Source organism: Alligator mississippiensis, chromosome 10 (genome assembly GCF_030867095.1).
Source record: "Alligator mississippiensis isolate rAllMis1 chromosome 10, rAllMis1, whole genome shotgun sequence".
Lineage (NCBI taxonomy): Eukaryota > Metazoa > Chordata > Crocodylia > Alligatoridae > Alligator > Alligator mississippiensis.
Genome location: NC_081833.1, coordinates 32,982,227 through 32,995,709, shown reverse-complemented (window position 1 = coordinate 32,995,709; position 13,483 = coordinate 32,982,227). Strand labels below are relative to the sequence as shown.

Sequence of the window (13,483 nt, the reverse complement as noted above, 5' to 3'; positions counted from 1 at the left end):
TAATTCAAATCTTTGTAAGTTCTCAAATCACAAGGATTTGACTGAAAAGGTTAGACACCAAAACAAAACTCTGTGTATGTTACTTGTTTCTGTATCATCCTAACACTTACTCATTATTCATATTATTGGCTGCATTCAGTAAATCTTCAGGATTAAAAACCACTTGGGGTAAAACAGAATGTAAGATGATTCAATTGAAACCTGCCTAAGAATGTTCCATAAGGAGAAAAATAGACCTGACTTGCAAAATAAATGATCAGACAACACTAGATAAAGTTTGCTCCCTCTAAGAAAATGGGCTTTTGGATTGCCGTGGCCTAGAACAAGATGATTACAACACAGTAAAACAGTTGCTAAAGCAACGCGGAGATTCCCACCCCAGCCTCTGTTCTTATTACTTAGCCACTCAACTGTGTTTTGGGACTGATTGGGCAGTCTTGAACCTCCAGAAACAGAACCTCTGCAGTATTTAATGGATTCAAGTATTGATAATGCTATAAAAACTATAATGTATAAATACAGTGTATATAATAAACATGTAATATAAAAATCATACTGCATAATTTTGGAGGCAGGCAGACACTGAAGCAGAGCACTGTGGCTAAACACATCCCTTTATCTTCTCTCAGTTTGGCTATGTCCACGAATATGAGACTTTCAGTGATAATAGAAAATGTACACCAAACAAATGCATTTATCAGGATGTAAAACTTTTGAACATAGTAAAACAGACCATCTCAAAACTGCAAATGATTATTTTTGTGAGAGACATTTCATGCTTATAATTTAAAGCATGGGTGCTAAACATACCGCCCATGGGCTGAATCCAGCCCACAGAGCTGCTCCATTTGGCCCACCATGCTACCATAGTAGGCCAGGGAATTAGGGGGTGTGATTAGTGGGGGGTTGGGCCTGTCATGGAATATCAGGAATATAAGAAGTACCATGCTGAATCAGACCAGTGGTCCATCTAGCCTAGTATCCTGTGTCCAGTAGTGGCAGGAGTGAATGCTTTAAGAGGGAGAGCATTTAACCGGATGTATCTAGAGTAGTAGTTCTCAATAGGGATGCTGTGAGGAGATGAGATAAGCACTTGCTTCTCCCTGTCCAGCTGCTGTTCAAGGAGGTAAGCACCTTGTCTCTTGCTCTGATGCAAGGAGGTCACATTTGTCCCTGCCGGACCCCTGTAAGGAGTTAAGTACTCGTACCTCTTTCTTCCCTCCCCAGCCCTCTCCTGCATGGAAGGAATTAAGCACAGGCTCATCTGTGCCTGGTTCCAGTGCAGGGAATAAGCTCATGATTGTCCCTGCCCTGCTGCTCTATGGGGAACTCTGACCCCCCCCCCCCCCCCCCCCATCTCCCAGGAGTTGAGTGTTTCAATAAATCAGTTACTGAGTTGGGGTACTGGTCAATTCACAGGAGTTAGAGGGGTATTAGGAGCCTAAAAAAGGTTGAGAACCATTGATCTGGAGTGATCTATTCCTTGTTCATTACCCTCGTTGGCATCCACCATCAGTGATTTAGATACAAGAACATAAGAAGTGCCATACCAGGTTAGACTGACAGTCTACGTAGCTCTCTACCCTGTCTCCGACAGTGACAAAAATAGATACTGGAAGAAGATTGAACCAAATAGATGTGAAGAGATCTCTCCCCTGTCCATTACCCTCCCTGACATCCACTGTTATTGGTTTAGAGAAGCTAGAGGAAGGAGCTCTAAATGTTCTGTTCAAAAGCTATTCATAGATCTGTCATCCATGAATTGGTCTAGTTCCTTTTTGAACCTGGCTATACTTACTATCTGTCTACAATTTCTAGTAATGAATTCCACAAGTTAACTACATCCTGTGTTAAAAAGTATTTTCTCTTGCTAGTGTTAAACATGTCTTCTCCTAATTTCAGTATGTGCCCCCTAGTTTTAGTATTCTGGAATTTGGTGAATAACAGTTCCCTATTCACTTCGTCCATCCCCTTCATGATTCTTCATAATTGAAGGGCCCCATTGAACATTACTGTTCATGGCAGGTGTGCAAATGAGGGCTGTCCTGACACAGCCATGTTCTGTTTGGCCTGCTTCTGCTGTAGTAAGTATCTCCTTAGTCCACAGCCATTTGCTGACTTGCATCTGCTCCCCCTGCCACTTGTCCCACATCCACTGCATCAGGTGGCCACTTGATGCACAACTGCTTGCACCACCTCCTCTGCTGCCTCCACCACTTGACCTGTTGGTGCTGCAACTGTTGCATTTAACATGTGGATTGGGCCTGTGGTTTTACAGACAGTTTTTCACAGAAACACTGTTAGAGATCCTTACAGACGTTTGGGTTTTGAAGAGATTTGGTGTTGCCATATGTACTGGTGACAGTGGTGTACTGGTTGCTGCTGGGCTTAAGATGGAGGGTCATAATATTGTTCGTTAATGCCCACAGGAACCTCCTTAAGTTGATGGACGAATTGATTCTCGATGGCAAAGCTGATGCTGTGAATGCCTCTGTCCTGGGTCATTTTCCCCTTTCAGAAGGTGTGGCCTCCGCCCTCTTCCTCAGCTGACCCTCATCCAATTATTTTAGCTTGCTTAGAGCTGCAATGTCAATGTTGTATCTCTCTAGTTCCCTGGAGATGATGGCAGTTCTTCTTTCTGATCATTTGTTGTCTTGATTATGCATGAAGGAATGAGTGTTCCATGTTGCAAAAATCATTGTTGCCTTATGCTATTTTCGACCGCAGAGAGAGTGATCCCACTGGACACGGTTATCCAGCCAGGAGCAGATAAGATAGCTTAGGTTTAGGGCATGTCTTCTAGTCCCTTCCCCATGTGGTGTGAGCAGAGGGGATCCTGAATAGGACTGCTCAGTCATGGTAGCAGCTGCCAAATTTCACCCGTCTTAACCCAGGTGCAAGACGGTCATCAGGATGCTGTTGCCTGCATGCAGATTTGTGGCTGGAGATTGCTGGATTCACTAGTCCTGTCTCTGTTGCCACTTGTCCATTGCCACAGAGCTTTTGGAGTTTGGTACAGGAGAGCATATTGCTTCCTGTGGTAAAAGACTTTGCATGATGTGAGGAAGCTGGTGTGCAGAAACAGCATCCGCACAATCTTGACAAGATGGAGAACTGAGCCCTATGACAAGGGAGAATCCTAGATGACAGGAAACCTCTGTCTTGCTGCAGCCCTCTTTTGTCTTTACAGTTGTTGACATCCTGATATCTTCCATCTGATCTGCTTTTGAGGACTTGGGGTTTGGACTGTGGTTTGTCTGGAAACTCCCCTCAGTCCTGGTCACCATGGTTGACCCTGCCAGGAGTGCAAGGCTCTGGGTGACACAGCTATAAGGATCATTGGGACATAGAAGCCTCTCCTCCACTACAAGGTTTTGGTCCATGTGGCCTGTGCTGAATCCATTGGCTAAGCCACATACAGACACCAAGACTGGTTTGATGAGAGTGACGCTGAGATCCAAGCCCTCGGTCACAAAAGAAGGACTCATTCTGCTTGGCAAGATGACATCTGATCTCAGCAGAAGAAGACATATCAGTTCCTCAAAGCTGCTGCTCAAAGGTGGATCTGGGTAATCAAAAATCAGTGGTAGCAAGATAAAACCAAGGAAATCCGGTTCTATGCAGACAAACATGCATAGCTTTTTGCAGGCAAAGAAGGCCATCTGTGAGTCAACTTCCCACAGTCTTACTTTTCTGCAGTTGCAGGATGGTTTGATGCTCCTCAAAGATAGTGATTCTATCCAAGCTAGATAAAAAGAGCACTTTGAGGTAGTCTTGAACCATGAGTTGACTGTGACATGAATTTGAAACAACGAAGAGTAGGGGTGCACCAACAAAGATTTAAATGGCTGATACTGATGGCTAATTATTAACCAGCCATATCAGCTGATGCCAATCTGATTGCCAATATGCAGCCAGGCAGCTTGGAGAGCAGCATCTGGCTGATAAGTCAGGGGGTGGGAGGGGAGGGAAAAGGAAGAAGCGTGGGGGAAAGAAGGGACATGGGGGGCAGATTGAGGCCCCCATGATAGAGTGAGTAGGGCTGGGGCAGGCACAGGCACTGCCCACTTGGGATGGAGCAGGGCGCAGGACGGAGCTATGTGCGGTTCATGTGGGGGAGGGGAGGGAAGGGGGCATCTCCTGGGGGAGGCTGGGGGGCACATGCCCCCCAGATTTGTGCAAGGCAAATTCATGCTTCCCTCTGAAGGCCGGGGCCAGGTGCTGCGCCAACCTCTTCCCGGCATGGGGACTGGGCCAGGGCTTCACTCATAGCAGGTGTGGCAGACAGTGGCAGCACTGGGAGGGGCAGCCATGGGAGGGTTATGGCGAATTTTGGGGTGGCTGCAGCCCATTCCGTAGCCCCCCTCCATGTGCCACCACCTACCCCACCCCCACCCACCCTGAGTGCAACTCTAGCCCAACCCTCCCACTGGGAAGAGGTCGGTGCAGCCCCTGGTCCCATCCCGCAGCCTACACTTACCCTCCCCTGGGGGTGTATGCAGTGGCGGGAGTGATGCCCCCTCTTTACTTCCCCATCCCCTGCGCCTGCTGGGCAGCTGCCTATCCCTGCCCCAGCCCCACTCCCTCCCTTACTGTGGGGACCTTGATCACTCCCTCCCCTCCCAGTGCCTCTTTCCCCCCAACAGACTTACTGGTCAGATACTGCTCTTCAAGCTGTTGGGCTGAATTCCTTGCCATGTGCATGTTGTGGTTGTGCACATGCACGTGGCATTTATTGGTGGCATTATCGGCCACATGGACCAAAAAAAGCCAATTGCCGATAATGTCAATTTTTGACATTTTTATTGGTGCTGATATGATATGGACCAGTATATCGGTGCACCTCTAACAAGGAGATCCCTGGGGACATGAGGAATGCTAACATTGTGTCTTCAAGAAGAGATAAGTCTCTGTGTGGGGACTATTGAGGTACCTCCCTCCTTTCTTTCCACAGCATGGAAAATCCTTGCCCACATCCTCCTGAACCATCTTCTGTCTCTTGCTAAGAAAATTGTGCTGTTATCTCCACGTGGTTTCAGATCATTCTATGGGGCAATTGACATGATCGTTGTTGCCCACCAGGTCCAAGAAAAGTGTTGGGAACAGCATCAGAACCTGTCTTTGGCCTTCATTGACCTCACTAAGGCCTTTGCTTCCATCACTTGCAAAGCCTTGTGGAAAGCACTGGCCAGATTTGGATGTCCAGTAAAGTACATCAAGGTCCAGAGGCTTCTCCCCAGCCAGATGACTGTACCCATTCTATGTAGTGGATCAAAGAGTAATCTGTTTGTCATCTGAATTTGGGTCAAGCCACGATGTGTCCTCCCCCCAACTCTGTTCTCAGTTTTTTTTACAGTCATCCTGGTTCTCGTTAAGGACCACCTACCTTTTGGAAGTGCCATTGAATGCTGATTGGAGGGAGAGCTCTTCAATCTGGGATGTTTTCAGTCAAAAACCAAAGTCCTCAAAACAGCTATTCTTGACCTTGAATATGCTGACAACTTAACTGTCCTTGCATACACTAAAAAAAACCTCCAAACCACACTGGATCTTTTCGGAGAAGTCTGCTGAGCTTTGGGCTTCCCTCTCAGCATTGGGAAGACTAAAGTGCTTTATTAGCCTACCCTGGGCGACAAATGTGACCCCACTCCGCAAATTACTATTGAGGGAAAGACCCTGGCAATAGTCGAGCTCTTCTACCTATCTTGGTAGCTACCTTTTTCAGAGAGTGAACATCGAGATTTAGCACCGGATCTAGTGCACAAGTGTGCCTCCTTTGGGAAATTGCTTTGGTGTGTTTTTATTCAGTGCAATTTCCTGAAAGAGATCAAAATCTAGGTCTGCAATTCAGTCATCATCCCCACTCTCCTCTATGGATGTGAAATGTGAGTGACCTCCTGTGGTCATTTCAAGAGCACAGGAAAGGAGAGTTTGTTGCATAAACAAACCCAGCAATTTTTTCATCAATTGCCTCTTGCTGTAATCTGCTCTTATTCTTATTACAAATTTATCTATGGTTCTTTCTGGATGATGGAGATTTTTTTTCTTTTTGCTGCAGGGGATAGATGACATATTTGACTGAAACACTGGTATCATTAACAAATAACTCTGAAACTATAGACAGTGATGATGATGATGATGTTGAAGATGGATAGTCAGAATCTTGTATGTTCAGGAGGATGCATCCTCAACAAAAAAAGTCAATGCAGTCACTACAGTACTGCTCATTTAGTATTACACATTACACTCAGTACTACTTTAGAAGTAAAACTATAAAAGGAAGGTCTGCCTGTTTCAGCCATTATTTTATATAACAACAGCATTAAAAATATGGTAGTCCCATAAAGTCATAACTATAGTTTTGTTCAAGCATTTTAATGAGAATTCAAGTAGTCCAGATGTCCACCCTAAAGATATGGACAAGGCAGGCAGGCGGTCCTTAAGGAAGAAGTATGAAATGAGGAAGTCTACTGACCTGGAGATCCTGCATGTTCAGACATGTTCCATTTATTGCCTTCAAAACAGCTTCCTCCTGAGAAGGAGCGCTTCTCATGATGTTGTTTCATTTTGGGCAACCAAGCCTTGATTTTCTTTGTTGCACTGTTTGCATTTTGCATGCATGACTGTCTTACCCACAAATAGAGGAATTTCATTAAAATGTTCCCAAATAGGGTCTCTTTTATGGCCTGGCAAGCCTGCTGCCTTGATGGATTTTCCCTTCGACAATATAATTCCATCGCTAGATCTCAAATAAATGGAGAGGCTATACCTAGAAACTTATCCCTCAAGGCTTCTGGAATATTCTGTGCAAAATTAATAGATTCATAGACGTTAGGGTCAGAAGGGACCTCAACAGATCGTCGAGTCCAACCCCCTGCATAGGCAGGAAAGAGTGCTGGGTCTAGATGACCCCAGCTAGATGCCTATCTAACCTCCTCTTGAAGACCCCACAGGGTAGGGGAGAGCACCACCTCCCCTGGGAGCTCATTCCAGACTTTGGCCACTCTAACTGTGAAGAAGTTCTTCCTAATGTCTAGTCTAAATCTGCTCTCTGCTAGCTTATGGCCATTATTTCTTGTAACCCCCAGGGGCGCCTTGGTGAGTAAAGCCCCCATGATGAACTTATAGGCAGCCACAAGGTCGCCTCTCAACCTTTTCTTGCGGAGGCTGAAGAGGTCCAGGTGCCCTAGTCTCTCCTCATAGGGCTTGGCCTGCAAGCCCTTAACTATATGAGTGGCCCTTCTCTGGACCCTCTCCAGATTATCCACATCCCTCTTGAAGTGTGACGCCCAAAATTGCACGCAATACTCCAATTGCGGTCTGACCAGCGCCCAATAGAGGGGAAGTATCACCTCCTTGGATCTGTTCGTCATGCATCTGCTGATGCACGATAAAGTGCCATTAGCTTTTCTGATGACTTCATCACACTGCCTACTCATGTTCATCTTGGAGTCTACTAGGACTCCAAGATCCCTTTCCGCTTCCATGCCACCAAGCAGGTCATTTCCTAGGCAGTAGGTATGCTGCAGTAGGTATACATTTTTCCTCCCTAGGTGCAGCACTTTGCATTTCTCCTTGTTGAATTGCATTCTGTTTTTTGTGCCCATATGTCCAACCTGTCCAGGTCTGCTTGTAGTTGTTCCCTGCTCTCCGGTGTGTCCACTTCTCCCAACAGTTTTGTGTCATCCGCAAACTTGGACAGAGTACACTTCACTCCCTCGTCCAAGTTGCTGATGAAGACATTGAAAAGTATCGGTCTAAGGACCGACCCCTGCGGGACCCCACTGCCCACACCCTTCCAGGTCGATACCAACCCATCCACTACGACTCTCTGGGTGCGACCCTCTAGCCAATTCGCCACCCACCGGCCCGTGCAGTCATCCAAGTCACAGCCTCTTAACTTGTTCACCAGTATGATGTGGGATACTGTATCGAAGGCCTTCCTGAAGTCTAAGTAAACGATGTCTACCCCTACTCCTGCGTCCAGGTGTTTTGTAACCTGGTCATAAAAAGAGACTAGATTAGTCAGGCATGATCTACTTGCTACGAACCTGTGCTGGTTTCCCCTCAGCATAATTTGTCCTGTTGGGCTTTTGCAAATGTGAGCCTTGATAATTTTTTCGAAGACTTTGCCAAGGATGGAGGTGAGACTGACTGGCCTATAGTTGCCTGGGTCCTCCTTCCTCCCCTTCTTGAAAATGGGGACCACATTGGCCCTTTTTCAGTCCTCCGGGACCTGGCCCATGCGCCATGAGTGTTCAGATATTCCCGCCAGTGGCTGTGCGTTGACGTCAGCCAGTGCATTCAGTACCCTCAGATGGAGCTCATCCGGGCCTGCTGACTTAAACACATTCAGTTCCTCCAAGTGACTCTGCACCATCTCAGGGTCTACGCTTGGTAGTCTGGTGCCCTGCTGCTGCCTCTCTACAGTCCCAGTGAGAGACTTGTCTTGCCCCTCGCTTAGGAACACTGAGGCAAAGAACTCATTGAGGAGTTCAGCCTTGTCCCCCCTGTCAGTCACCAATTGCTTATGCCGATTTAGTAGAGGTCCTATTCCACCCTGGGCCTCCCTTTTACTCCCTATATATCTAAAAAAACAATTTTTTGTTATCCTTAACTTAGGATGCCATCCTCAGCTCCATGGTAGCTTTGGCGTGTCTAACCGCCTCCCTATAAGAAATGTTTCTCTCTTGTTTCTGCTGCCCCTCCCTCCTTGCATTTATCTCCAGACGACGACTCCTTGCCCAGATCTACTCCCCCTGCAACAATTGTCTATTCATTTTAACTCCTTGAAACTGCAATATTGGAGAGAGATAAGGGCTTCACTCTATATACACAAACTTGCAGGGAGACAATAGGGCTCATGGGTAGGTAATCTGGTTTGTTGTCTTTCATCTCCATATACTGCTGTTAACAAGGATGTTATCTCTGGAGAGACAAATCCACAGTTTGAGAACTGAAACTAAGCATCACAGAAGTGCTTAATGGGATCTTCTAGATTGAGCACTGAGTCCCATTGGGTAGAATGGTTTTCTTTAATCTTTACTAATCTATAGAGCAGCCTCTGGGAGCCCCATAAGATTGGGCCCCTAATATAGTCCATGACCTGTTGTAACCTATTTATAAAACTTTTCTAAAAAGGTTACGTGAATATATTGTCTCAAAGATATCTTTGATCTTTAACATATCTTACATTAAAACTATCTTTGTGTAGGTTTATTTTTTTTTAAAGCATCTTAACAAAAAACCCCTATTAAATCAAAAAATCTGATTTAAATAAAAAATTGTGGTTTTATTTTTTAAAAATTGTTGATTTTTTTATCTATGCTGGCTTTTCTGCAAGTTCTTAAAGTTTAGGTATAGTATTATTGGTCATTGTTATATCTTTTCCTTCTCTCTCTTCCACAGCAGCTCTTTAATTCTTAACTGTCTGTATCTGTTTCAGGGCACTGAAAGAGCCTAAAGAGTTGAACTTCATTTTTGGGGTGAATATTGAGCAACGGGATTTGGATGGCATGTTTATCTATAACTGCAGTCGTCTGATTAAGATGTATGAGAAGGTGGGCCCACAGCTGGAGGGTGGCATGTGAGTTACTTTCAGAAATCTTCAGAGAGTTGTTTGCTTGTTGGCATGGTACAGCAGGGCAGGCTGCCTATGGAGAACATGGTCTTCCACAGGAATCCAAGATTTCAATTATTTCAGTTTCATACACAATCAGAATCTGGGTTTGTTAAATGGGACATACATAATTTAAAGATTCCTCAATTAAGATTAACTTTTGCACAGAGATGAATGTTCACATTTCAGTGGCATACTTTTTTCTGCTTTATGTCAGCATTTGGTACTGGGGGCCGTAAATAGCCAGCAGAATTGAAAGATTATAATCAACCATTATTAATCTTTGGGGAAAGGGTAAATAAGGTAGTCTACTGAGGTAAAGAGAAAACGCAGCATTTAAAACAAGGAATCTTTTTTGTGGACCGCTAGTAAAACAAGTTATTTGTCTTTAGATGTTTCCTCAGAATGCATCCCAAATCTCTGGGATTTAGAGAGCTGATCTTACATTAACACTGAAAAAATAGCAGCATGGTTTCACTGTTTCGAATTCTGCTAAATGGGCTATGTGTTAAATAGACAAACTAAAGTTGCAGTGTATGATTGATGATAGCTATTTCTAATACTTCTGATTTGGACAGGTAACTGGAAGTATTAGAAATAGCTATCATCAATCATACACTGCAACTTTAGTTTGTCTATTTAACACATAGCCCATTTAGCAGAATTCGAAACAGTGAAAACATGCTGCTATTTTTTGTGGGTTTGTGGGTTTTAGCAGTCAAGCAGTGTGTCATGGTGTGTTTTTCACCTCCTAGGGCATGTGGTGGAGTGCTGGGAGTGGTGGATGTACCCTACTTGGTTTTGGAGCCCACACACAATAAACAGGACTTTGCTGATGCAAAGGAGTATCGACACTTGCTGAAGGCAATGGGGGAGCACTTGGCACAATACTGGAAGGATGTTGCCATAGGTAATGAGGCTTCATAACTTGACAGGTACAGGTGGGATGGGAATCTCGGTGGATATACAGGGCAGAGGGAAACATTTGCCAGAGATGAAGCATAAGGTGGTAACAGTGGTGGTAATGACAACCTGCTGAATCTTGTTATTTTGTTTTTGTTTTTCCTTCCAGCCCAGAGGGGGATCATCAAGTTCTGGGATGAATTTGGTTATTTATCAGCAAACTGGAACCAACCACCATCTAGTGATTTACGCTATAAACGCCGAAGAGCCATGGAAATTCCCACTACAATTCAGTGTGGTGTGTTTATGTTGACACAGATAGCAGGGTGACCAGGACTGAGACCCCTATTTCATATGGCATGTGGGGGGCAATAATTTCTGTTATGCACGGGAGGAGTAGGTCTTGGGTGGACAGCATTTGCTAAGAAGACCCCTAGATCCTATTTTCCTTTTAGTTCTGGCACACAGTTGACAGTGGCTTCTGCTCCTATAAATGCCCCTTCAGTGCTTGCTTGATTTTTTTCATTGTGTAGGAGGGAGACCCCTCTCTGTTACAAGCTGAATTTCCTCTGAAGATTCTGTAAAGCAGGAGGTTCTTTAGTTGACCTTGGAGAGCATGGGATAAAAATTGTTATAGCTGCTACAAGTTGGGCATAGCATTGTCATCTGAAAAGCTGAAGTGGTCTCATCGTCACATCAGTATTACATATTACATTTTCAAAATGCATTGAAGAGAGAACCTATGTAGTCACTTGTATTCCAGGGACACGTTGAGGTACTAAATGACTCGGTTCTTAAAGTGCAGTGATATAAAGGTGACAGTAAATGACTACTTACTCAAGTTGACTGCTCCCTTGTGTACCTGATTTAGGAACCTGTTGAATGATCTAATGTAGGCTCCTTCCTGATACATTGTTAATATTTTATCCAAGTTTTAATTACATAATCTCATGCTTTTGCATAAGTGCCAGAGAGAGAACCAGCCAAACTCTGAGATGAAAGCAGATTTTGGGGACTGGCTTTTCAAAATTATGTTTTTCTAACTGTATGTGCAGACTGACCATGCAGCTACATGCAATTTTCATGGTATGTTAGCCAGAACAGAACCACACTTCAGCCACTGTGATTTTTCTCACCACATCTCCAAGGTTGAACTGATCAGATTTAGAGTCTGGAAAGAATTCCCTCCCTCACCTGGTTTTCTGGGAGCTTTGGGAGCAATGAGTAAGAATAGCCATAATATTAGATGTGTTCTCACTCGGACACCCCTGTGCATTGAGGAGTCATATCCCTTTCTGGCTTCCACCCAAGTGATTTGTTTTTTAAAGAAAAAAGTTTGACACAGTGATATGTTCTGGAGAGAGATGAAAGATGATCTTATAAGGTCTCTTCCAGCCCCTAACATCTACGAATCTGTGTTCCAGTAGCTGGAGAGGCTGCTTGTCACCAGGTTGATGCCTTGAGTAGTCATCAGATGTTTAGTTGTAAAATGGCCTTTCAGTGAAACCAGGAATGGGCTGCATTTTGTGTCATTTCATCTGTGCCACTGACTATAGTATGTTTTATATAACAGATCTGTGTCTGAAATGGCGGACCCTCCCATTCCAGCTGAGTTCCGTGGAGAAGAATTACCCTGATAGTTGGGTGTGCAATATGAACCCCGATCCTGAACAGGATAGGTAAGTGTGTGGGCCATGGTAGGAAACTGGTGTTAATATCCCTTGGTTTTTCTGAACACTGCCTCCTTTAGGACAGATTTGATGTAGTGAATAATGGTGCTGTGCAGTAAATTAAACCCACAAGCTCAGTGCATCAGGATGTTTCATGAGCAGTGGTGAAAGAGTTAAAGAAATTGCTATTAACACCATAACTTGGTTTGTTAACATACTCGATTGGCTGCATAGGAAAAATGATCAGCTTTCTTCACGTTTTGTTGTTGGTTGTAGCCATGTTGGTCTAAGGACATAGACATGCAAGGTTTTAACTATTTAGTTGGTCTAATAAAAGGTATCACATCTACCCAAAGAACCTTGCTTTCAGGTTTGGTCAACACTACAGTTAGAAATATGATTGTAGGTATGTGAGGGCATGTCCATACTAATTTTAAATGAGCTAGCTTGGCTGGAGTAATGAAGACATGGCGATGCAAATTTAGCAGAGGCTGTTGATCTGAATATATAACCATGGTCTCTAATGGACTTATACAGTCTCCTGCCTTATGCTTGCTGCCCAGGTTAGTATGGGTATACCTACCTATAATGTAATCACATTTAGTTACAGTCATACAGTCATAGACTTATTTTGCACTACCTTTGACATTTTATACTCGCCTGAGAAACGCCTTAGCGCATGAGGTTTTCCTCATGCACTAGTCGCAGTGTAAGAATAGTTTTAGAGCCGGGGCAGCAAACAGTTTAATCTGGTCCACAGTGCCCACTAACAAATTGTGCCCCACCCAGTGCTTCTGCCCACAAGGGTGGAAGTGAGGTGCCCATGTGTACCCTGCCCCTCCAAACCTACCCTATTGCGCCTTGCTCTCACCCTTGTGGGCAGAAGGGCCGGCCTGGCCAGGAGCAGCTTTGCCATCTCTGCAGCTGCTGAGGACCCCTGCTCGGCTTCCCCTGCCTCCAGATCGCTCTGGGCAGCAGGTAGGAAACAGGCGGGGATACAGCTGCAGCTGAACAGGAGCATGAAGCATGGGGCTGGGGCTGGTGGCAGCATGGAGCCTGTGCCCTGGGGGGTGGCGGCAGTGCGGAGCTTGGTTGGGCAGGGTGTGAGGGATTGTAGTGGGGTGTGGGGACCTCCATCACACTTCTCCATGGCGTGCAGCCCCAGCAGGCAGGCAGTGGCAGCAGCAGAAGGCAGGGGCGCTCAGGGCACTCTGGCCAGCGCTGCACATTGCGGTGAGGGGCACAGCCTCCATCAGGCAGTCTGTATTGCCAGCACTCCTCACCACATACA

General features: G+C 45.2%; 1 protein-coding gene across 4 annotated transcripts in view; it reads left to right on the top strand.

Moving 5' to 3' along the window:
* MORC2 (MORC family CW-type zinc finger 2) overlaps positions 1-13,483 on the top strand; it is a 110,435-nt gene that overhangs the window by 53,931 nt on the left and 43,021 nt on the right. For all 4 annotated transcript variants that reach the window (XM_014595367.3, XM_019490986.2, XM_006262694.4 and 1 more), the window contains 4 exons: positions 9,446-9,586; positions 10,375-10,529; positions 10,692-10,820; positions 12,096-12,201. In XM_014595367.3, the coding sequence (XP_014450853.1) occupies positions 9,446-9,586; positions 10,375-10,529; positions 10,692-10,820; positions 12,096-12,201 (531 nt within the window). The remainder of the gene's footprint in view (positions 1-9,445; positions 9,587-10,374; positions 10,530-10,691; positions 10,821-12,095; positions 12,202-13,483) is intronic.